The 25025-nt window shown below is 42.9% G+C and overlaps 1 protein-coding gene across 1 annotated transcript in view; it reads right to left on the bottom strand.

Moving 5' to 3' along the window:
- Positions 1 to 4517: 4517 nt before the first annotated feature.
- Positions 4518 to 25025, bottom strand: part of TINAG (tubulointerstitial nephritis antigen) — a 45017-nt gene continuing 24509 nt past the window's right edge. Inside the window, 5 exon segments of the mRNA XM_032215155.1 lie at positions 4518 to 4634; positions 9186 to 9231; positions 16819 to 16933; positions 22261 to 22306; positions 23288 to 23465. Of these exon segments, the coding sequence (XP_032071046.1) occupies positions 4518 to 4634; positions 9186 to 9231; positions 16819 to 16933; positions 22261 to 22306; positions 23288 to 23465 (502 nt within the window).

The following is a 25025-nucleotide window of genomic DNA, read 5'->3' as shown; positions in this document are numbered from 1 at the left end:
ATACATATGCTAATTGCTATGCGTACTTGGTATTTTAATGTCTAATGGCACACGGTTTTCATTGTATGGCGATCAAAGGCCGTCTCCGAAACAACAGCAGGAAGATGTCATCTTGTCTATTTTTTTTCCCCCTTCGGGAAAGTTTTCCACTATTGAACATTTTCCCAGAAAGAGGGGGGGGCAGTGCAGGGGGGGGGGGAGGCATGCTTCACTGCCAAGATTTGGCAGCCAAGGTTTTAAAAGGGAAAGGCATTTCTTCTCCAAGAAGAGACTTGTAAGTGTTCCTTGAATAATTCCGTTCAACTCTATGACATGTACAGCTAGTCCCCGACTTTTAATGATTCGTTCCGGGACTGTTCAAAATTGCATTGGCTCTGAATGAACGGTGGTTACAGTCGGTCCTCTGAATGATGTCAATAACCCAACTTGTGCTTATAGTCTTTACTCATAGGACCTATGAATAGCAGCTTCGAAGAGTGTTTGAGATTTCTGCTTCTGTCTGAAGGGGGAGAAAATGGTCTGGCATTTTCTGCTCTTTTTATTTTATTTTATTTAAAAATAATAATCTTTATTGGTTATACATTTTTTTAATAAGACATACAAATACAAATACAACTTTAAACATACAAATCCTGTACTGTCTTCTCTTATTTTTTTTCTTTAAAACTAAGATATGTTAAGTATATTGATATGGAAGCATAAATACCATCAACATAGAATGGAGTTTGCTCGGAAGTTGAAATACACCAAGTGAAGGAGAGGAAGAGTGGGAAACAGAGGAGAGAAGAAAGATAGGAAGAGAGGGGTAGGAGAGAGGGTAAGGGGGGAAGATGAGGAGGATAAGGAGGAGTGGAATGAAGAGAGAGGAGAAGGAGAAAGGAAGGGGAAGTAGAGTAGAAGAGGATGATGGAGGGAAGAAAGGAGGTAGGAGAGAGATAGAAGAAAGAAACATTAAAAAAAATACATTTGGGACATCTAAGGCCCATTCTTCCTGGCCTTAGTACTTCGATGCCTGCCAGTAATTCTGGCAATGATGCTTAAAACTGCTCCAGGATGGGTCTAAAATAGCAGAATCCTAAATCCTCAAGGAAAAAGCTTTTTTGCCTCTGTTCCTGGGAAGGCCCGGCTGGGGGAGATATGTATACGTCAGAAAGGCAGGGGTTTTTATGTGTGAGCGAGGAAATACATGCTTGTATGGTTCCGTCTGTGCAAAGTTGATGGGGAAAATATCTTTGAATCTTTCGGTTAACCAAAGTGTCCTGGATTAATTTAAGGGAAAATTCATTTGCTTAGAAATCACTTTAGTGCAATTGCTAATATGGTTGTAAAAGGAAATGGGTTTTTGTTTTTTAGAGAACAGGAATTCATGCTGCATTCGTGCCTATATATATATATAATTTTGCCTCTGGATGCAATTTAATCTTAATACATTTATTGTTTCTCTCAATTGAATATACTTTATTTTGCTAATGGGAAGGCGGCCGTGCCAGGTTTTCTGCTACCCGGAGCAGCCACTTGAAGGAGGGTGTCCCAGAAACTTTATTAGAACCAGTGAATGTAGCTGCAGTTCTGAATCAAAAACACTTTTGTGGAAACCCCCCCCCCCCCATGGCTCCCTGCAGCTAGTAGGACCTAAAATCATGTTGCTGAAGATGAAATAAAATTGTTTCATTCAATGAAGTGTCCAACAAATTGTTCCCATTTGGGGAAATAAGGGATTACATAAATGACTTCAATTGTCAGTATTTCAATATTTTCAGATGTTCATATGCTTCTGAAGTTTATTCCTACCACATGGAGGCTGACATCTGGACAGAGAAAGGGGTTTTCCAACATTCTTCTTTCAGCCTTGGGAAGGGAAACATATAGTCCCAGATATCCAATACACTGCCGAATTGATGTCACCAGCAATTTATGAACGTCTAAGTTATCAGTATAGACCAGTGTTTCTCAACCTTGGCAACTTGAAGATGTCCGGACTTCAACTCCCAGAATTCCGGACATCTTCAAGTTGCCAAGGTTGAGAAACCCTGGTATAGACTAACTCTGGATGGCTCTAATAAATTATAGCTTCCATTTATTGAAACGTTTATTGTAAAATCTTAACGCGTGTATATGTGCCTGTGAATATATGCCCTGTATGTTTTTGTTTCTTTTCTTTAGCTTTCTTTCTTTTATTATTTTATAGTTTTCTTTTTCTTTGCTTTATACCTGGGGAAGGGTCAATACAGGTAGTTGTCGACTTACAATAGTTCATTCAGTGGCCATTCAAAGTTACAACGGCACTGAAAAAAAGTGACCGTTTTCACAAGTGACCATTGCAGCGTTCCAGTTGTGGGATTCAGCCAGTTCGCACCTATTCGGGAGAACCGGTTGGTAACTTTCTAAGCAGTTCGGAGAACCGGTTGTTGGAAGAAATCTCCTTTTGTTTTTTCCCCACTTGACAGGGCTAATCCTGTAAGGAAAGCAGGAAGGAAACATTATGGTTGTGTTTCTAGCCTCATCTTTATTGCCCTGCTTACAGAAACTGCCTCTCCCATTAACCCTTATTACCATTGTAACAGCTAAGGCGAAGCGTCCATCGACCTGAGTGACCTTGAGTTGGCCACGCCCACCCAGTCACATGACCACCGAGCCCCACCTACCCAGATGGTCATTAGGGCAGACAACCGGTTGTTAAATTATTTGAATCCCACCACTGCAGCGTTCCCATGGTCATGTGATTTATATTCGGATGTTTGATAACTGTTTCTTATTTATGACGGTCGCAGTGTCCCAGGGACAAGCGATCCTCTTTTGCGACAAACAAAGTCAATGGGGAAGCCAGCTTCACTTCACAAGAATGTTACTAACTCAACAGTGGCGGTGATTCGTTTAACAAATGTTTACAAGAAAAGTCGTAAAACGGGATAAAACTCTCAACAGATTTCTCACGTACCAACATAAATTCTGGGCTCAGCTGTAGTCGTAAGTTGAGGACTACCTGTATAGGCCCTTTACGATCTGTGGACTTCAACTCCCAGAAATTCTAATACAGGAATTCTGGGAGTTGAAGTCCGCAGATAATAAAGAGCCTACTGAGCACTTCAGCTGACTGTTATCTGCAGTTCAGCGGTTCTAATCTCACCTGCTCAAGGTTGACTCAGCCTTCCATCCTTCCGAGGTGGGTGAAATGAGGACCCAGATTGTGGGGGTGATATGCTGACTTTGTAAACCGCTTAGAGAGGGCTGAAAGCCCTATGAAGCGGTATATAAGTCTAACTGCTATTGCTATAAAGAGGGCATAATCGTCTACACCTGCTTTATACAGTTAATAAAAATACTTCCCCGGGGGCGGGGGGGGGGGGAGAAAGTCATGAAAGTATTCCTGCACTGCTATATTCCAGAAAATTGGTTCTCAGAGGCATGAATAAAACAGCTAGCCATGATTACTCTTAGCTATCAATAGGCCTCTCTTTCTAACTCCTTTGAAAGACATAGTCATGTGTTGTGGCCCAGCAGGAGCCGTTGGAGCTGCCACCAGACTCCGACAGCGAGGGGCCCTATGAGTCGGCTCTGGAGGATGTGGAGGACCCTGGACAGGGTTCTGACTCCGAGCAGGGCACAGAGAGGCTGGTTGGCCACCAGGAGGCGCCTGAGCCTTGGAGCAGTGGGGAGGAGACAAGGGAGAGTGATCCAGAAACCAGTGAGTTGTTCCTGGATGCACGTCATCGAAGAGCTACTCGGCGTCAGGAACAATTACGCAATTACAGGAGGTAATTGCACTCAGCTGGTGGTCATTCGGCTCCTCTCCAGACTATAAAAAGGCTACTTGTGCACATACCCTTCTTGCAGAAGTAAACGCAGGAATGAATGTCGGAGAACATTACTGTCAGCTTGGCAGGCTGGATTGCTGCCAAGCCTTATTTGTGTTTATTGCTGCCCAAGCTTGTCTCTGCCTGTTTGCTGCCAAGGACCTGTCTGTCTGTTAATTAAATGCCGTAACTTATCTTTGGCTCGGAGTATATGTTGGTGTGGGACGAGGAGGGTCAGAACAGTCATGCAAAGAAATGTGTTCAACAAAAGACAGGATACAAAGGTATGTGATTATAAATAAAGTTAAATAATGATATTCATCTGCTCTTTTTGAAGCAAGCCAGTTCTGTTTTTCTTTTTCTTTTTTAATGCATTTCCCTCAGGGACTCTAGTGGTTAAAAATACACAATCTCACAAGACTAAGATTTGATCACAATTCAGAAGAAAAAGAGACCAACCCAATTGTTCTCATTCCGTGTTTATTGCATTTGGACTGTTCCAATAATGAATATGATCATCTAAATACCAAGAGAAGTGAAGCTAAGTCCATGCTGGACTCACATTTAAATGTCCACCAAAAATCTTACATCTGACGTAGAAATGCGGCATATTTGGAGAAGAGGAAATAACAACTATAAGTATGCCCATATTGAGGTAAGAGGTTACATATTCCATTTGTACAAAAATATGTAGAACAAAATAGCGGTCATAATGAAAATCTCTTAAAGGTGACATTTGGTAGCTAGGATCAGTTTTTCAATATCGCATTCATTTTGTCCTCGTAAAATCCTGAAATAACCGTTTTCTCCCCAGGAAATTCCCCAGGAATTTGCAGCAATCTAGGGGTGGAGAAGAGAAAATATTTTATTATAGCAAACACAGTCAAATTATGATAAATGTGAAGAAACAGAATGCAAAAGAGGAGCTGGGATATTCACTGTTCTGCCCTGTTCTGCCCTTGAGAGACCGCCTGCTGCCAATTACCTCCCACAGACCCATTAGATCTCACAGGGTTGGCCTCCTCCGGGTTCCGTCTACCAGCCAATGCCACCTGGCTATTACCCGGGGGAGGGCCTTCTCTGTGGCAGCTCCGGCCCTCTGGAATGAACTCCCCGCAGGGATTCGGACCCTCACCTCTCTCCAGGCCTTCCGAAAAGCCGTCAAAACCTGGCTTTGCCGGCAGGCCTGGGGGTGATGAGTTCCCTCCCCTCTCGACATGTATGGTTGTGCGACTGTTGCTTATTTTTATTATTTGTATTTTGTCTTTTATGTTCCCCTTTTTTCCCCCTTGAATTGTTCGCCGCCCTGAGTCCTCCAGGAGAAGGGCGGCATACAAATAATAAAATACCAATACCAATACCAATACCTGTCCTCATCCAGTTAAATTGTCATTTCCAAATATTTCTTTTAAAGAGCTACTTAAAAACCTCTCATAACTCTCTCTCAGGCTGATGAATAATTAGCAATTAATGGGGCTTTTTTTATATAATGCCAACTAGATCATCTTCATCTGTAATGCAGTAAATTGGGAGGGCGGGTGTTAGAGACAGTTTAAATTTCCCCTTCTCAACTGAGAACCTAATAAAAATACTTCTTCTTCTGACACTCTCCAGAACCTTATGAGACAAGACAAGATGTTATTAAAGACACATCCTTCTCCAAAGGGGTTACTTTCATATAGAGTGTGTGCTGATTTGGAGTGGCCACTACATGTCCCATGTTACCTCGTTCTTTGAGAGATAAGATGTTGCAAAAGGAAATACTGCAAGATAACTCTCTAGCGAATGTTTTTCAAGCTTAGGCAATTACTTGTTGAAGAGCGCACATCTTAAAGATGCCAAGTTTGAAAAACAAACACTGCTTTAAGGAAGGGTCTCCAAACTTGGCAATTTTAAGACGGTAGACTTCAACTCCCAGAATTCCCCAGCCAGCATGACAGCAGAGACATCAAAGTTTCCAAGAACCTTGGAGTTGATTAAATGACAAAGTCTAATCTAATCTCAGACTTCTAAAATTATATTCCTAAAGCGAATCTTCCCGAAGAGGTTAGCTGCTGTTGGACGAAACTGTGATCAGTTCATGATATCTTTGTTTGAAACTGGAATTACCCGACCATTTTTTTTTCTTTTGTGCTTGTTTGTATTTGTATTTGTATTTTGTATTTTATTAAATTTATATGCCGCCCTTTTCCCTGGGGGGACTCAGGGCGGCTCACAACTCAAGAGGGGAGGGGGAAAAAACAAACTTTAGACATATAGAACAATACAAATTTAAAAAACACAACATTCATACCATTCGGGCGGGTTACAATCTTAGTCCCAGGCCTGACGGGATAGCCAGGTTTTGAGGGCTGTGCGGAAGGTCTGGAGGGTGGTGAGGGTACGAATCTCCACGGGGAGATCGTTCCATAGGGTCGGAGCTGCCACCAAGAAGGCTCTCCTCCGCGTGGTTGCCAGTCGACATTGATCGGCAGATGGGACTCGGAGGAGGCCTAATCTATGGGATCTAATAGGTCGAGTGGAGGTGATTGGCAGTAGGCGGTCTCTCAAGTACCCAGATCCACTACCATGAAGGGCTTTATGGGTGACAAGTAGCACCTTGAAGCGTACCCGGAGATCGACAGGTAGCCAGTGCAGCTCGCGGAGGATAGGTGTTATGTGGGTGAAGCGAGGTGCACCCACAATCGCTTGCGCGGCCGCATTCTGGACTAGCTGAAGTCGCCGAATACTCTTCAAGGGCAGCCCCATGTAGAGCACATTGCAGTACTCCAGCCTAGAGGTCACAAGGGCACGAGTGACTGTTGTGAGAGCCTCCCGGTTCAGGTAGGGGCGCAACTGGTGCACCAGGTGAACCTGGGCAAATGCCCCCCTGGTCACAGCTGATAAATGGTGTTCGGAGTGTTTCCCCTCCCCTCCCCCTGCTTTGTGTTAAGAATGATAAGAATAATAAATAACTTTTTAAAAATGTTCTAAAACCTTATCAGCAACCAAGCAAGGCAACAACAGGGATTAGGGTTGACACATGTATTGTTTTTCAGAATATGTAATCTGCTTTGAGGTGGCGCAATGGTTAGGGTGCAGTACTGCAGCCACTTCAGCTGACTGTTAGCTGCAGTTCGGCTGTTCAAATCTCACCGGCTCAGGGTTGACTCAGCCTTCCATCCTTCCGAGGTGGGTAAAATGAGGACCCGGATTGTTGTTGGGGGCAATATGCTGACTCTGTAAACCGCTTAGAGAGGGCTGAAAGCCCTATGAAGCGGTATATAAGTCTAACTGCTATTGCTATTGCTATTGCTTTGACTCCTTAGAATAAAGAGTTTGAGCAACAACTGTTGAAAAAGTCTAGTGGTTATTGACCTTGATACTTAGCTTTTATCCAAACAGAGCTATTAAGAATGGGGTAGAGAGGCTTACTATGGAAAATCAGTGCAGGGGGAAAATCTCATTTAGACTAATAAGGATTCTACCCCCTGGTAGCCTGGTTCCATCACAAGCGACTTTAATTGCGAGAAATGAACTAAAGAGGGATTGACAAAATGGATGCTCTGAGGGGAAAACCTGTTTTAAGGATGTCAGTAATGTGTCCCTTTGGTTAAAACATGCATGAATTGGGACCAGTGGTGGGATTCAGCCAGTTCTCACCTATTCGGGAGAACCGGATGTTAACTTTCCAAGCAGTTCGGAGAACCGGTTGTTGAAAGAAATCTCCTTTTGTTTCTTTCCCACTTTACAGGGCTAATCCTGTAAGGAAGGCAGGAAGGAAACATTCTGGTGTTGTTTCTAGCCTCATCTTTATTGCCCTGATTACAGAAACTGCCTCTCCGGTTAACCCTTATTACATTGAAACAGCTAAGGCGAAGCGCCCATTGACCTGAGTGAGGTTGAGTTGGCCACGCCCACCCAGTCACATGACCACCAAGTCCCACCTACCCAACTGGTCATTAGGGCAGAGAACCGGTTGTTAAATTATTTGATTCCCACCACTGATTGGGACGCACATAAAAAGTCAGCACTTAGCCCTTAATTCTGGGTTTGTTGGTTTGGTTTGGAAGTTCAAAATCAAACTTTTTGATGCTTTTTTGACCCTCAAACTTTCCTGATCAAGTGGCGTGCAAAGAATAGTTTGACTTTGACCACAAAATGACGAAAGGAGAAGCTTAAATAGCTCTTCTCCATATGCCTTCCATAGCTGATTTAGATAATTAAAAATGCAGAGCTGTGTGTGATAGGTACTTCGAGCCAAAAAGCGGGATGGGGTGTAAAATACATTCTGTGGCCCTTTCACTTATTTAGTTGAACAGCAGTGGAACAATGATTACTATTATCTAGTGAGAAAGAAAAATTAACATGATATTTTTGTCCCCAAATTTGGTATGTACTTCAAACTCAACACAATATCCCCTGGATTGATAGTGACAAGCAGTTAAGGCAATACACTATAAGGCTCAAATTACAAATATACTGCAAATAAATAATAAACAGTTCATTGAGGTTAAATCAAAACGGGGACTCTGTCTTCACTACAAAGTAGTTTTGTGTAATATAGAATTGGACAGAATTGGAAGGTACCTTGGAAGTCTTGGTTCCACCACAAATGCGCGAATGACAAAAGCGCGCCTGAATAAACCGCGGTGACAAAACCGTGCCGACAAAACCACGTGCCGAATGAGCGACGAATGAGCCCTGAAGCGCGCCGACAACAGCGCGCCGACAGAAGCGCGCTGTAACCTAACCCTAACCCTAACCCTAACCCTAAACCTAACCCTAAACCTAACCCTAAACCTTACCTTAACTTAAATCGCGCTTCTGTTGGCGTGCTGTTGTCGGCGCGCTGTTGTCGATGCGCTTTTGACATTGCGGTTTTAGTGCTGCGGTTTTGTCGGCCCGCTTATGACGTTCGCGCTTTTGTCGGGTCACGGGAAGTCTTCTAGTCCAACTCCTCCTCAGACAGGAAACTCTATACCAGAGGTGGTATTCTGCCAGTTCACCCAGCCCACCCACCCAGACATCATCAAAGATGCTCTTCACATGCACAAAAGGTTCTGTCCATGCGCAGAAGCGCCTCCCCCTCACCCGTGCGCTCCCAATTCCGAACCAGTAGCAAAGATTACAGCGTTTCATGCCTGCTCTATACCATTTCAGGTTGTCTAATCTCTTCTTAAAAACGTCCATTGTTGGAGCATTCACAACTTCTGGAGACAAGTCGTTCCACTGATTAATTGTTCTCACTGTCAGGAAATTTCTCCTAGGTTGGTCCACTCCTTGATTATGGAGTCGGTATATGTTTTGCTGAAAACTGAGTGTGTTTCTTAATTACAAGTACTTTTCCTGCTGATTTCAAAAGCACAAATAAACTGTATTTGGATTAGAGGTTAGCTCCTAAGCACTTACCCAATATTTTTGCCACTGTCCTTCGGCATCTTCTAGCATACCCCACCTATTCAAAGAGAAAGCATATCAGGGGTGGGTTCCTGCCAGTTCTAACCTCTTCTATAGAAGAGGTTCCACAAATCTACAGTGCCGTTTTGAACCGGTTCCAGCTCCCTCCCCCTGCCCGTCCGAACATGATCAAGATGAAGAGCAAGAGGAGGAATTCTGGGAGTTGAAGTCCACAAGTCTTAAAGCTGTCATGTTTGAACACCCCTGGGTTTTTTTTCTAAAGGGTTAGGGGTGCAAGGGTCTTGTAACTTGACAGCTTTAAGTCTTGTGTGCTTCAAATACCAGAGTTTCTGAGCCAACATTTTGGTTGCAAAGCAAGAGCGTTGTTAAATGAGTTTCACCACATTTTACAAGGTGGCCACGGCCACAACGGTCACATAACTGCCAAGCCACTCCCACCCAGTCACATGGCTATCAAGCCACTCCCACAAAGCAGGCCACACCTACAGAAGAGGTTCTAAAAATTTTGAAACCCACCACTGAAGCATATATATATGTATATATGCCTGGGGGCAACTTTAATGTTACAATTCAAATCCTTTTTTTATTTTGTTCCCAAGAGTGAATATGTTGCCATCATTCTGTGGTTTATGGGCAAATAACACTTTGTATTACACTTCTTTGAGAAATAGGTGACCTTGTGTTGTAGCCAAGCACTATGTAGGGAGCGCAAGTAATTCCATTTAATCTATTTAATCTATTAGGCTGAAGGATTTTTGCTCCGTGTGAGTGCAGCTGTGGTTTCCAATGACTTATTTCATATTGCTCTATCTGTACAGAAATCAGAATGCATAACCTTGGCCTTATTTCTATTCTCAGTCAACCCCACAGCTTGAATTAACAACAATAAAAGACAGCAACAAAATAAATCATGGAGTGCCTTGCTTTGTGCCGAAACTGATCTATTGCAAAACCTAATAACTAATATTTCATCTTATTATTAAAAAAAGAGACACAGACCAGTTCATAAGGATACTATTTTTTTAACACAGACATCTGCTCCAAGGATTAATTTCAGAGGCAGAACACAGGATTGAGGGCAACAGGATATCCTATTGCCGTGATGGTGAACAGGACGCAGAGCCATATCGGTGGGCACATGAGCTCAGCTCCGGTGCACATGCGCGCATCAGATAGCTGATTTTCGGGTCTTCTGAGCGCACCAGAAGTCGGGAAACAGGCTGTTTTCAGCCTCCGGTGTGCCTCTTGGGGGGGGGGGGCATTTTCACCCTCCCCAGGCTCCAAGAAAGCTGTGTGGACATGCATGGGGCAGAGGGAGGTCCTGTGTACATGCACAGGGGGCATGGCACAGGGGGCATTAAATTATGAGGGTTTGGCACCTGAGGCGAAAAAGGTTTGCTATCACTGTCCTATCCACTGTCCTATCCACTGTCCTATCCACTGTCAAAGAAGGACTGGATGATATGATAGCAGTGTCTAAGATATCTAAGGAGGTGACACAAAGAAGATGGGGGCAATTTATTTTTCAAAGATGACAAGCCTTTTTGTCTTGCCATAGAAGGCAAGGATGGAAACTAATCAAGGGTAGAAGCAACCCAGAACTAAGGAGAAATTCATCAGTGGAATGGCTTGTCTTCAGAAGTTGTGGGTGCCCCATCACTGGAAGCTTTTAAGAAAGCCACTTGCCTGGAATGGTCTAGGGACTCCTGCTCAAGCAGGGGGTTGGACTAGACAACCTCCAAGGCCCCTTCCAAATCAGTTATTCTGAGACAAAATGAGTAATTACCCTTGTCAGCGCTAACAGTATTAAACTCAGTAAACCAAACGCTTGACTGAATAAAAAATATATTTCCATTTCTATAGTTGTAGCTCATGTAGGATAATGCAACATGTAGGATCGAATCCTACAATAGTATTTCCATTTCAACTCAATTTCTAAGTGGAAATTGAAATTGAAAATAGAAATAGAGATGTGCGATATCCAACAGAACAAAGAAAACCTGAGCTTCCTGTATAAAGAATGTCCTACAAGCCCTGCTCTTCGCAGCTCCCTCTTCTCCTTAGAGCCGAGGTGGCGCAGTGGTTAGGGTGCAGTACTGCAGGCCACTTCAGCTGGCTGCTATCTGCAGTTCAGCGGTTCTAATCTCACTGGCTCAAGGTTGACTCAGCCTTCCATCCTTCCAAGGTGGGTGAAATGAGGACCCAGACTGTGGGGGCGATATACTGACTCTGTAAACTGCTTAGAGAGGGCTGAAAGCCCTATGAAGCGGTATATAAGTCGAACTGCTATTGCTATTGCTATTCTGCGCCATTAACTCCATCCTCAACATTCACACAAACAAGACAAGTCATATACAGACAGAAAGACAATTTCAAAACAGGATGGGTTGGGAATTTATGGCCTCCAGTAGTCTTCCTTCACGGTGCACTAAAATGGCTGCGTCTCTAAACTGCTAAAACAGTGACGACGAACCTTTTTCTTATGGCGTGCCAAAATTGTGTGCATGCACACAAAATTGTGCACTCCTGAAATTCTTGTTGCCCCCTATGGGCCTGTTTTTTGCCCTCCCCAGCCTCTGGAGGCTTTCCTGAAGCCTGGGGAGGGCGAAAATGGTCTCCGCTGGGCCCTCCGGAAGGCCGAAAATCAGCATGTGTGTGCCGGAGCTGATTCCTGGCATGCCAGCAAATATGGCTCTGCGTGCCACCTGCATGCCATAGTTTTGCCATCATGGTGCTAGAATAACTTTACAGGAGGGGAAAGAATGGGCTATTTCAAAAGGAGGTGTGTTGTTACTGTAAAAGATTGAAGGATGGACGAGACGTGGGGCGGCTGAGGTGTATTGTAATTTATTTATTGTAAACGCAACAAGTAATTATGTACAGACAGGATTCAGCACTTCGCCCTGCTTGACAGCTATTTATACGGGAGCTGTCAAGCAGGGCGGCCAATGGGAGTGCTTCTGGCAGCCCGTGCTTTAGCCAATCAGGCACGGCTAGGCTGTTGCCGGCTGTCAGTCGTAAGTCGAGGACTGGCGGCCGGTTGCAAGTCGAGGACTTAGCAGTTATTCTTACCCCAAAATTGTCCAATTTATAAGGAAGAATAAGCCTGGTGGAATCTTCAGATAGATTGGAGGAAAGGAGGCGAGCATTGGGTCCTTGAACTGCAGAAAGCAGCATCGAATGGACCTCCCCCAGAATACTTGAAGCCTAATCTGACTACGCCCAAGGGGAATATAGTCAGGTTTTTTATATTAATAATATGTATTTATAACAATTTTTCCTACTGTTGACAATATACTTGAAGATTGCTTTTTTAACATCCCATAGATCCATCTTATCTTACAACGGTCCTACTTCTTCTTCCCTCCCTCCCTCTTTCCTTCCCTCATTTCTTCTCTCCTACTCCCCTTCCTTCCCTCCCTCCTTCCCCTTCCCTCCTTCCTTCCCTCCTTCCTTCCCTCCTTCCTTCCCTCCTTCCTTCCTTCCTTTCTTTTCTCCTTCTCTCCTTCCTTTCCCCCTTCCTTTCCTCCTTCCTTCCCCCCTTCCTTCTCTCCTACATTCCCTCCTTCCTTCCCTCCTTTCTTCTCTCCTTCTCTCCTTCCTTCCCTCCTTCCTTCCCTCCTTCCTTCCCTCCGAATATAGTCAGTTTTAATGAGATTCTTGCAACATAGATAACTAACAATAAAGCTTCTGCTTGAGAACCAGCTCTTCAAGAGTGGTTGTGTTTGCTTGTGTCTGATAATAAGGCAATGGCTGTCTTAAACAGCAGAAGAGGCAGACTTTTGTGAGTTGTTTAATATTATCACCACTGTAGTTTTTGTACAAGAAGAGAACTATCTCTGGAAGTTCCCACCTCACATAACAGAATAATTTAGATAATTCTTTGTGTAACTCAGATTAATTAAATCAAGGACCACTTTGGCTTCATCTCAGGCAGAACAGAGAAGACAAAAACGTGTATAATGAGCTATTTCTAATTTTATAATATTGTACGTGTGTGTGTACTAATGTCTTTTAATTACTTGTTTGTCGTATCTGTGTGTACATACACGATATGAGGTGAAATTTCTTCCCTGCTTCAGGCTACAAAAGGCTTTGCCACATGGGTAATATCTATTAGCACTGCAATTGCTACAGAAAGCAGAGAAAATTATCTTTGCAATTGATATTCCCACCTTACATGAGGGATGAAACATTCTTGCATTTTAAAAAGCACCACAGTGAAAGACTGAATGAGCCTTAAATGCATTGGAAATGTCTTTTAAATATGTGTATAAAATGTAAACAATATTTTAATAATCCACAGAGTTCTCTTTCTTCTGAAAATCATTAAAAAAAACAATCACTTCTTCCATTTTTGAGTATTCATTAGAAGAATCTCAAGTTCTAACAACAAGATTAAAATAGTACAGAAGGAAGTAATAAAAAGTAAATAAGTTTCATATATTTACAATATATATTTCATATAATGGTCGAATGGTCACTCATGCCCTCGTCACCTCAAGGCTCAATTACTGTAATGCGCTCTACATGGGGCCGCCCCTGAAAAGTGTTCGGAGACTACAGTTGGTCCAGAATGCAGCCGCGTGAGCGATATCGGGTGTACCTAGATACACCCATGTTACACCCATCCTCCGCGAGCTGCACTGGCTTCCTATTGGTCTCCGAACGCGCTTCAAGGTGCTAGTCATTACTTTTAAAGCCCTACATGGCTTAGGACCTGGATATCTGAGAGACCGCCTCCTGCCACATACCTCCCAACGACCAATAAGATCTCACAGGTTGGGCCTTCTCCGGGTGCCGTCGACTGGACAATGCCGGCTGGCGGCCCCTCAGGGGAGGGCCTTCTCTGTAGCTGCTCCGGCCCTGTGGAACGATTTACCCGTAGAGATCTGGACTCTTCCCACTCTCTCGGCCTTCCGAAAAGCCACTAAAACCTGGCTGTTCCGGCAGGCCTGGGGCTGTTGAACAAGGTCCAGCCCCACTTAATGGAATGTATGGTGTGTTGTTTTTTTAAATTGTATCTCTCTTTATTTTTAACTTTTAACTTTTATCTTGTTTCTGTAAGCCGCCCAGAGTCCTACGGGATTGGGCGGCATACAAATTTATTAAATTGCTAAATTGATATAAATTATAAAATCAACTTCAAAAAATTCAAGTATTATTCTGGAGTCCCCAACTGAAGTTGATGTGAAATTTGCCACTAATGTCCATAAATTTATCCTTAAATTTCAGAGTAGCAAGTTTCTTCAATAAGAATTTTTATAGAAAGCAATGCAGGTAGTTCCCGAATTATGAACATGATTGAGGCCAAAATTTCTGTTGCTAACCGAGACATTTGTGAAGTGAATTTTGTCCCATTTTACGATCTTTCTTGTCACAGTTGTTAAGTGAATCACTGAAGTTGTTAAATTACTGTAGTAGCATGGTTCTTAAGTGAAGCTGGCTTCCCCATTGACTTTGCTTGTCAGATGATCACAAAAGGCGACCACATGAACCCTAGGCATTGCAACCGTCATAAGTATGAGGCAATTGCCAAGCATCTGAATTTTGATCACATGACCATGGTGATGCTGTAATAGTTGTAAGTGTGAAAAATGATCATAAGTCACGTTTTTCAGTGCCCTTGTAACTGAATGAATTGTTTTAAGACGAGGATAGCCTGTGGAGAAAATACAAATACTAAAGTAGTCTGATTAATCAGAGAACAGCTGGAGAATGTATAACAAACTAAAGATGGCTAAGACGCTGAACTTGTCTATCAGAAAGGTTGGCAGTTTGGCGGTTCGAATCCCTAGCGCCACATCATGGAGTGAGCTCCCGTGTCCCAGCTTCTGCCAACTTGGCAGTTTGAAAGCACGTAAAAATGCAAGTAGAAAAATAGGAACTACCTTTGGTGGGAAGCAGAGGTGGATTCCTACCAGTTTGCACCTATTCGGTAGAACCGGTTTGTCAAATCTACCGAACCGGTTAGAAGAGGTTCCACCAGTGGACCCGGAAAGCAAGCCACACCTACAGAAGTGGTTCCAAACTTTTTTGAAACCCACCACTGGTCCTTGGATAGGATTATTCTACACTATCATGCTCATATTTATAAAACTCAGGGCCTCTGTGAAAGGTAAGGATGACTACTGCGATTGTGGTGCAGTCAGAACATTGCGTGTGTTGAAGTTGTTTTAACGCAAACCAAAGATGCCTTGTAAAAAAACAAGTTGACATCATATTCTTATGCATGCCAGTGCTGTGTGTGAGGTAATTTAAGGTGGTTCTGACAAGTGTCGTCGGCATCTTCATACCCGGTCACATGGGCGGCAAGCCACTCCCATCTGGTCACATGGGCGGCAAGCCACTCCCACAAAGGAGGCCACACCCACAGAGTAGGTTGGAACAATTTTTGAAACCCACCCCTGCTGAAGAAGGACCAACTATACAAGCACATATGCCAATAATAGCAATGGCCAATTTGGTCAACCTGAAATGGTACTAGAAGGAAATATAAAGCACAGATTATCAACCAGTAGCTGGCTCAGTATGCAAGCAGCCCAGTTCTTGATAAGCTACTCCTCATCTTAGTCCCTGTTTAAGTGGTACAACTTAGCATGCGGCATCTTAATGTGCTATGCCTTAATGCATCTCATCAGTTACTTTTCACAATCTGCACACTGTAGCTTCATGTATAAGAATCTACCCATCCTATTATGAGATGGCATCATGGAGATGAAATTTGACAGCTGGATTGCAATAGAAAGAAAAGTGCAGAAAACACGTGTTGCATTGGCTGAAATCCAGTTGTACAGCATGTATCCCATTTACATAAACCACTGTCACTATTGTGGTCAATTTTAGCCTCTTAAGAAAGCTTCTCTCAGCTTAACCCTAACTTTCAAGCATCAAGAGAAGGAAGTCTTCCATGTTCCTATGCAAAATTCATTGTCTCCCTGTTATATGCCTCAAAAGAGCCGAGGTGGCGCAGTGGTTAGGGTGCAGTACTGCAGGCCACTTCAGATGACTGTTATCTGCAGTTCAGCGGTTCAAAACTCACCGGCTCAAGGTTGACTCAGCCTTCCATCCTTCCGAGGTGGGTGAAATGAGGACCCAGATTATGTGGGGGCGATATGCTGATTCTGTAAAACCGCTTAGAGAGGGCTGAAAGCCCTATGAAGCGGTATATAAGTCTAACTGCTATTGCTATTGCCATATACAGGTAGTCCTCGAGTTACGATCAAAATTTCTGTTGCTAAGTGAGACAGTTGTTAAGTGGGTCTTACCATATTTAATGACTTTCCTTGGCATGGTTGTTAAGTGAATCACTGTCGTTACTAAGTTAGTAACATATTTGTTAAGTGAATCTGACTTCCCCGTTGATGTTGCTTGTCAGAAGGTCACAAAAGGGGATCACATAATCCCAGGACACCACAATTGTCATAAATACATGCCAGATGTCAATTTTGATCACATGACCAGGGGGGATGCCGCACCAATCATAAGTGTGAAAAAAATGGCCGTAAGTCACATTTGTCAGAGCCACTGCAACTTCAAACAGTCACTAAAATGAAAGGTTGTAAGTTGAGGACTGCCTGTATTATCGGAAACGACAAGGAGAAACAGCCATGGATTCACTTACCCGACTAATTTGACAGAATGGAGTCCCTCCTGGCGCTCACGCTGTGGTTTTCCACTGGTGTGCCTATAAATCCCGCTCTTATAAAGGAAGAAATCATCGTATACTTTCATGACGGCTGAAGGGGAGCAGTGAGTGGAAAAGGGCAAAAAAAAAAAAAAAAAGATAGCTGTAATTCTAATTTCAACTAGTGTTCATTACAGAGACATCTGTAATCGTTTTAATAGATGGAAATTATTTTGCAATCCTTCCTAAGCCTAAAAGCTTTAAATATAAACAAATAATTCGCAGGAGACCTCGGTGTTAGCAGAAAATCAACAGTAAAAATCCCAGGTGAATTCCAGCCTGCTTTCCCCAAAATTTAAATATTTTATGCAGGAACATGAGTTTGATCAATTGATTTCTTCCACATCTTTGGTTACCTTGTTCAGACTGTTCTGACGTTTTCACTTGAAACACAGAAACCAGTGAGACTCCTATTCTGACTGATAGATAAAAGGGTGTGTGATTAAAAAAAAAATCTGTTGTGGGAAGAAGAGAAATGATGATTCGTCCATCTGATGCCATGACACAAATGATGTGGTTGATGTATTTCCATCGGACATCATGACACGAGTAGAGTAAGATGCTTGTTTTGTGTGATAATGGCACAAAACAGGTTGTTAAGTAAGATCCCCGTTGGGAGAGCGAGTACGTTCAGAGAAGTGTTGTGAGAGTTGTGTTGGAGAACACACAAACCAGCATTACAGAGACACTGCAGTTTCAATAGGCTTTTACTTTCGTGGAAATAGAGATATCAGAGTCCATCAAACAGTCCAAGTCATACACGGATAAGACAGTCAGTCATCAATGTCTTTCAGTTAAGGGATAATCCAAATAACATAGTCCAGTATCATATAATCAGTCTGGTACACAAAGTTTCCTAACAGTTGCAAAACTTACAATAGCTCACGGCACTTTCTAACAGCCAGCTTCCAAAACACTCAGATCAGATCAGCCCAGCATCTAATAAAACAGAGAGCTAACAGACATTCTGGCTCCCTCTTATGGCCGATTGAGGAAAACAGCAACCAATCACATTTTACAGTATGCTTTAAAGAAACAGTTACAGCATTGCTACATGATTTATATATTGCCAACCCAACCGTTAGAATTATATTCCTAACACAGGTTTCATTAACTTCATATCAAACTTGATACTGAAATGCCACTCTCTGTATACCGCAGCCTGATGCAAGCATATAAGGAAAGGAAAACATGCACTGTTTCCAGACAGCCAATAAAGCATCATTCAATCATCATCATCATCATCATCATCATCATCATCATCATCATCATCATCATCATCTTTTAACGAGCCCTTGCGGGATGGAGTCTGGGCAACTGAATGGAGCTAGCAGTGTGTTTAATGGCCAGATGCCCTTCTTGTTGCCAATGTGGAGTTTTGTTGAGCAGATCATATTCTCATTGTGTCCAGTGAGAGAAATATCTGCCTCTACCTTGGATCAAACTTGTTGTGAGGAGAGAGCGCCACCTCTGGGCCACCGCTCCATAACAAAGCATCATTCAATCAATTTGAGAAAACAGATTATTTGTTTCTTTTCCTTCATTTTCTTCCTTAATTCCTATCCGGTCAAGATGGAGTGTTCCTCCTTTTACTCCACCTTGTTTTTATAGCTTGGCTTTTGCGACATCCCTTTTGGAAACATCTGACTCTGTCTCCTCCAATCCCTCTCACACCTACAATCTGTTCTTCCTTACCATTCCCTCAAATCTCTCGTGCTAGAATCTCTTTCATTTCTTTCATGTTAGGATTCCTATTGAAAATCATTAGAATGTAAGAGAAGACCTAGCCATCGATCCGTCTAGTCTTGTATTATATGTCATTCAGCCATCATCGAAAAAGCTCCTGTGTGCCTAGACTGGACAGTTATTATCCATATTCCTTGTAATAGAATCATATCATAGAATCTGAAGGCTGGAAGAAACCCCAGTGTTCTTCTAGTCCAGTGTTTCTCAACATTGGCGGCTTTAAGTCCTGTGGACTTCAACTCCCAGAATTCCCCAGCCAGCTGTTCTAGTCTAATCTTTTCAGGTTGGATCTCTCTCTGACAAGCTTCCACCCATTGTTTCTTCTCCAGCTGGGGAATTCTGGGAGTTGAAGTCCACAGGACTTAAAGTCACCAAGGTTGAGAAACACTGTTCTAGTCTAATCTTTTCAGGTTGGATCTCTCTCTGACAAGCTTCCACCCATTGTTTCTTCTCCAGCTGGGGAATTCTGGGAGTTGAAGTCCACAGGACTTAAAGTCACCAAGGTTGAGAAACACTGTTCTAGTCTAATCTTCTCAGGTTGGATCTCTCTCTGACAAGCTTCCACCCATCGTTTCTTCTCCAGCTGGGGAATTACGGGAGTTGAAGTCCACAGGACTTTAAAGTCACCAAGGTTGAGAAACACTGTTCTAGTCTAATCTTCTCAGGTTGGATCTCTCTCTGACAAGCTTCCACCCATTGTTCCTTCTCCTCCCCTCAGGTGCTTTGGAGAATACCGTAATCAGATGCCCTCTTCCCTGTGATAGCCCTTCAAGTATTAGAAAAACAGCTACCATGTCTCCCCTGGGCCTTCTCTTCATTAGGCTAAACATAACCTAGTTTCCTTCCCACCAGTCAGTATTTAAGTCATGCTGCCTGTAATCCATGTAAACATTAGCATTAGACGTCGTAAATTTCCTCATCCTTCAAGAACTCCTCCAGACCCATTTTGCAATCACCCAACCCGGCTGCCATGATCTGCCCTTCAATCATAGGGAATTCCAAAGTTTAACAATGTGAAAAAGCACGTTTATTGTTTCGGAGTCTCCCTTCATTTTAAGAACTTATATGCTAACGTGTGGGAGAGGGAGAGAAATATTTGCACAGGTGTCCGTGGGCGGACAGGGAGATGGCAACAGAAGCTGTATTTAGAAAATTTCTAAGACTGCTCGCTCATCAAGGAAACTGATCAGGTAGGTATGCATGAGACATTGTGATGCAAGTACATACTGGCATTTTGTGAATGACTCATGCACAGATGTCATTGTTTGAGCATAATTGTTATGGATGCCCCTTTGTGTTTGCCACGAGTGATGTCATATGCCTTCATCACTCGACCTCTGACTCAACTTCATCCAAGCTAAAAAGCCTCAGCTATCCTAACCTTTCTTTGTAAAGCCTTTCCACCCAGTAATTTTGAATGCTTGTTTTCTCCTTTTCTCCAAGTCTCTAATATCCATCTAAAGATGCAATGGTCAGAGGTGTCCATGAGGCTCCTCAGGTTTAGTATTTTAAAGTGTCACTTCTTAAATCTCCCTTTCTGAGGAACCTGTTTGACCCCCCTCCTCCATCCAGTAACGAAAGCCGAGACATGCTTAATGAGAATGTCCTTTAATAGCAAGTCCAGACTCTTCAGTGGCTGAAAGCCAAATAAACAAATAGATAAGGACTTTGGCAGCAAGTCGGACAAACCTTGGCAGCAATGCAAACAAACTCTGGCAGCAATCCAGCCTGCCAAGTTCGTTTCTCTTTAGTCCAAGCGTTGACTTCTGCAAGAAGGGCGTGGCACAAGCAGTCTCTTTTATAATTTGGAGAGGAGTTTAATGACCATCAGCTAAGTGTAATTACCTCCTGTAATTACGTAGTTGTTGTTGATGCTAAGTAGCCCTTTGACGGCGTGCATCCCGGAACAACTCACTGTTGATTTCTGGATCACTCTCTCTTGTCTCCTCCCCACTGATCCAAGGCTCAGGCGCCACCTGGTGGCCAACCAGTCTCTCTGCGCCCTGCTCGGAGTTGGAACCCTGTCCAGGGTCCTCCACATCCTCCAGGGCCGACTCATAGGGCCCCTCGCTGTTGGAGTCTGGTGGCAGCTCCAATGGCTCCTGCCAGGCCACAACAGGAACCCAAGCATGAAGTGACTTCAGTAGTTCTATGGTTCATTTTTCCCTCCCATCAGCTTATTCGCCAAGCTAAGGTGGCATCCTTCTAGTTCTATCCCTCAATTTCAGAATTTAAAATTCCTCTGAGAAACTGGTGGGGTTTCCCATGCCCAGTTCAAAACCAAAGAGGACTCCTTAGCTGATACAATAACACACCATTTCTATTCCACCACTTCTCCAACGCTATTTGAACCCAACCTGCCTGACCTCTTTTGTAGCTCCTGCTCAGTGGTGGGATTCAATTTTTTTTACTACCGGTTCTGTGGGGTGTAGCTTGGTGGGCGTGGCAGGGGAAGGATACTGTAAAATCTCCATTCTCTCCACACTCCAGGGAAAGATTACTGCAAAATCCCCATTTCCTCCCAATCAGCTGGAACTCAGGAGGCAGAGAATAGATTGGGGAGAGGGGTAGTCAGAAGTGGTATTTATCGGTTCTCAAAATTTTTGTTGCTGGTTCTCTGCTTTGCTGCTGCTTTGGCTGCCATTGAAACGGGGAGGGAGGGCATGGTATTTGGGAGGGGAATCATTATGTGCTGGAGGAATATTCTAGACGCTGTCCTGACCATCTCATTGCGCATGTGGAGGAAGGGAGTTTCCCGCCAAGGTTAACTGTCCAGCATTCCACCCTGATGATGTTTTTTGAAGATATCTCCCACCTGACAGTTGGGTGAATTATAATTGGACTATGGACTGGGGTGCCAAGGGGAGGAGATTGACCTATACATGATATTCTTTGCTTTCATGCCTAATTAACCAGATTCAGCTTTGCTTTGCTACTATTCGTTTGTAATTAGTAAAAGTACACTTAATTTCAAACAAATGGAGTTGAGTGGTTTCTTTCCTGATTATTAAATGAAGTAGCACCTGACACCAGAACTGGTCAGAACCTGCTGAATACCACCTCTGCTCCTGCTGGTCTCAGAATGCTGAAGATGTCAAGAACCAGCCAGCGCTTTCCAGCTGACCAATAGAAGAGGAAAAAATTATCAGTCTCTCTTGTGCTGATTGATGGTTTCCAACCCAAATCAGGGACTCCTGATTCTTCAAATATTGCCCGCTCCTATCCAATATGATGGTATTGAAGCTTCTTTCCCCCACATTTAATGCCCATAAATATAGATCTAGACATCATTAATTCACATTCCTTGTTTTGGAGTGATATAGTTATAAACGATGAGTTTCACTGAACCTTCTGAAGGGACACGTGGAGGAGTACACTATAAATCAAGCGTTGCTATTTTGCCATCTTGGTTTAGGATTGTGATAAATCATCTAAAGCAAATACCACGGAAATTGAAACTGAGTCATGTAGTAGAATATGCGGAACCTTCGGAAGAATGAGTGTTATTTTTGTTATTCTCCCCCAAAAAACAATAACACAGACAACGAATATTCTTAAGAATTGTCTGTGGTAAGAGTTTGCTTTTATGCATGCCATGCTTATTAATTTATTTCAAACCAAGCTTTCCTTTACCTTGCACTGGACCATTTTCTCTGATTTCTCTCATTATATCGGCTTCCTAGAATTGGAACACAAAAAAAAATGGTATATTTATTTTTGCCCTCATGTCAGGGGTTCCAAAAAACACCCCCCAATGAAATAAAACTGCAAGGCTCGTGTTTCCTCAAAGTTCTATTTTATTAGGGATGCCATATTGGCACATCTGGGAAAACCCAAATCTGAAACTTCCAGGTTTTCCCACCCTGTTGAAAGTTCAAGAAAGTTCAAGATCCTGCCCCCAACGCGCACAAGTTCATCACATGGTCCAATCTTTCACTGCCATGAAGACAAGTCCTTCTCATCCACATCCGGCCAAGTGCAGAGACAAAAGTGACCTTGACTTTCTAAGAAGAATGTTGTTATGGCTACATAGCACCCAACTCCATATAAGAGCCGAGGTGGTGAAGTGGTTAGAGTGCAGCACTGCAGGCTACTTCAGCTGACTGCAGTTCTGCAGTTCGGCTGTTCAAATCTCACCAGGCTCAAGGTTGACTCAGCCTTCCATCCTTCCGAGGTAGGTAAAATGAGGACCCGGATTGTTGGGGGCAATATGCTGACTTTGTAAACCGCTTAGCTCTCTAAAGCCCTTAGCTGAAAGCCCTACGAAGCGGTATATAAGTCTAACTGCTATTGCTATATAATCCCCCCTCCCATTTTCCCACAGTAAAAAGTGTGGCAGGCATGAGATCCAAAAAGAAAAGATGGCTTGCAGATCTGACATCATATTTATGTTTCTGAATTGGACATGTTATTTAGAGAAAAGGGCACACTGCATTTATTAAGTATAGCACACAGTTTGATCTGATTTTACTACATTCTCCTTAGAGAAAGGATTTCATTTGATACCCTTACCCAGTGATGAGTCCATTTTGAGAAAGAAACTTCTGCGCGTGCAAATATCTGCATCGATGGACTTTGAGAACAAACCAAGAAACTGCCAGCGTTTGAAGTGACAAATGTAAATTGCAGGAGTTGAAATTTACTCACGCTGAGCGCTTACCTTTGAAGAGATTCGGTAGGGAGAGCCACACTGATAAATGCGGTTTGATGTTTCAAACTGATTTGGACATGGCTTTGTAGCCTGTCTTTTCCCCTCAGCATCAAACATGCTTGTAATGGCGCAATTCATTGGGTGAAGCTGGTTCCAGAATAGAGGGTAGCAGGCATGGGATACCAGCCTATTTAGATTAAAATACAAATAGATATGTTTTTTAAAGAATGTTTTAAATAGACAGGATTCCTGATTTTATCCAAGGAATTGGTTTGGTTTGGTTTATTGGATTTATATGCCGCCCTTCTCCCAAGAACTCAGAGCGGCGTACAACATTAAAAAACACATATTACAAAGTTTAAAAAAAAAAATAGAATATCCTAAAAACAAACCCAATTAAGATTAGAGCCGAGGTGGCGCAGTGGTTAAATGCAGCACTGCAGGCTACTTCAGCTGACTGCAGTTCTTCAGTTCGGCTGTTCAAATCTCACCGGCTCAGGGTTGACTCAGCCTTCCATCCTTCCGAGGTGGGTGAAATGAGGACCCGGATTGTTGTTGTTGGGGGCATTATGCTGACTCTGTAAACGCTTAGAGAGGTCTGAAAGCCCTATGAAGCGGTATATAAGTCTAACTGCTATTGCTATTGCTATATGTCAGTCCATTACAATAATAAGCTAGTTTCAGTGCCAAAACCAGGATTCAACCTAGGCTGAAAAATCGAAACACACTTGTTTCTGAATCAATTAATGTAATACAGGTTTGTCTTAATTTCTCCTGGGCCTATCTTCTCTAATTTCAGGAGCCTAAAATAACCTGACTTTTACCATTCAAATGGAAATCTACTGAGTTTTTATCCCATATTATTGTTACAATTTTACTGCTATTGCTATTGCTATTGCTATTAACAATAACATTTTAAAAAATGGTTTGTAGAGAAGGCCTATCTTTTAGATTGGTGGAAGGCAATGTTTTTTGGTAGGTTTGGAAATACACTTATTATTATATACTTTATTCATTAAACATGAAACTCAGTCAACTGAATATTCAAAAATGCATCACAAATACCATTGACTGGTGCTAATGGTTGATAAGGGTTGCTGCCAGCATTCTAGGTATCAACCAAGGACCTTCTTAAGATGTATGATGTTCCGAGTAGCGCAGGGTTTTTTGCAGTTCTGCTGGAATTATTGCAGGAACCTACAATTTCTTTATGTGTTTTGCAAAATTCTTGGACATGGTACCAAGTGCCCCGTTGACAACGGGTATCACTGTTTCATCCATAGCCGTGTAGTTTCAATAGCCAGGTCATGATATTTTGCGATTTTTTTTCCAGTTCTTTTTCTTCTACTCTGGTATCTCCTGCTATATCAATAAACGGTACGCTTCGGCCCTTGACAACCGTGATATCTGGTGTGTTGTGTTCCAAATACTACTACTACTACTACTACTACTACTACTACTACTACTACTACTACTAGCAGCAGTAGAATCAAAAGAGGATGGGAGGGCAGAGAACAGCTGTAACTCAAAGTCACCTTCAGCAGGTCCAAGACAAAAATTTGGATTCTTCTTTGGGAATATTTTGAATGGTGGTTAGTCAAGTGGCTGCTTCATTATTGGGGATTTTTAAGAAGAGACTGGACAACCACTTTTCTGAAATGGAATAGGATCTCCTGCTTGAACAGGGGGTTGGACTAGAAGACCTTCACGGTCCCTTCCAACTCTGTTATTCTGTTACACTGTTAAA

The sequence above is a fragment of the Thamnophis elegans genome, chromosome 4 (genome assembly GCF_009769535.1).
Source record: "Thamnophis elegans isolate rThaEle1 chromosome 4, rThaEle1.pri, whole genome shotgun sequence".
Taxonomy (NCBI): Eukaryota; Metazoa; Chordata; class Lepidosauria; order Squamata; family Colubridae; genus Thamnophis; species Thamnophis elegans.
The sequence above is the reverse complement of the archived record's forward strand: the minus strand, read 5'-3'. Positions and strand labels throughout refer to the sequence as shown.